Source organism: Phalaenopsis equestris, unplaced genomic scaffold (genome assembly GCF_001263595.1).
Source record: "Phalaenopsis equestris unplaced genomic scaffold, ASM126359v1 Scaffold192727, whole genome shotgun sequence".
Lineage (NCBI taxonomy): Eukaryota > Viridiplantae > Streptophyta > Magnoliopsida > Asparagales > Orchidaceae > Phalaenopsis > Phalaenopsis equestris.
This window is the reverse complement of record NW_018212676.1, coordinates 1-984: the sequence shown is the minus strand read 5'-3', so window position 1 is coordinate 984 and position 984 is coordinate 1. Positions and strand designations below refer to the sequence as shown.

General features: G+C 38.5%; 1 protein-coding gene across 1 annotated transcript; it reads left to right on the top strand.

Annotated features, from left to right (window-relative positions):
• Window positions 1–166: 166 nt before the first annotated feature.
• Window positions 167–762, top strand: LOC110034722 (cytochrome P450 90B2-like; the record flags this gene model as incomplete). The annotated part of the gene is made up of 2 exons (XM_020738968.1): window positions 167–514; window positions 610–762. Coding segments are annotated over 2 exons (501 nt in total), but the record flags the coding sequence as incomplete, so codon positions are not given.
• Window positions 763–984: the final 222 nt, after the last annotated feature.

Below are 984 nucleotides of genomic sequence, written 5' to 3'. Positions count from 1 at the left end.
TTACTACAGCCATCACATTCAAAATATCTTTTTTATAAAGTTTTTTCTCATCATAAAAATTTTTGAAAAATAAAAAAAAGATGTTATACCCAAAAAAAAAAAAAAAATGGATTTCACCAACGGACACTAAAGCTTTTGAATTTATAAATATTAATTCAACAACTAGAATGTTGAGGTTGAGGGTCTCAGGTACGGGAAGATCTATCGGTCAAATTTGTTCGGAGGGCCGACGATCGTGTCAGCAGATGCCGGTCTGAACCGGTTCATCCTACAGAACGAGGGCCGATTTTTCGAATGCAACTACCCCAAGAGCATTGGAGGAATACTGGGAAAGTGGTCGATGTTGGTTCTGGTGGGAGAGATGCATCAGAGCATGAGAACCATATCCCTTAACTTTCTCAGCAGCGCCCACCTCCGCGCCGTCCTCCTGCCGGAGATCCAGCGGCAGACCCTCATGGTGATCGCCGGTTGGAAGGAGGGAGTCGCCTTCTCTGCACTACAGGAAGTTAAGAAGGTTATATTCCAGATTTTAATTACTGAATCTTTGAAACGAGTTTAATTAGTTATTAGATTAATGGAGTAATTTGGTGGTGATGATGATGATTACAGTTTACTTTCAATTTAATGGCGAAGAATATGATGAGTTTGGAGCCAGGGGAGCCTGAAACTGAGAAGCTGAGGAGGGAGTACATAACGTTCATGAAAGGGGTGGTCTCTGCTCCATTAAATTTTCCAGGGACCTCATACTGGAAGGCTTTGAAGGTATGCTGATTAACTTTAGAATTTTTCTTCATTTCTACAATCTCTCTAGCTAGTTTTCTCTTCTTCGCACTTTTTTATATGTTTATCAGAATTAAAATAATGTCACAAACTCAAGTTATTTCAATTCTTAATTCTATGGATCACTTGGGATTTGTAGCCTCTAATGAATTATCCATGTATTGTTTAATGTTTTAGTATGAATAAAGACATGTTAGTTAGTTA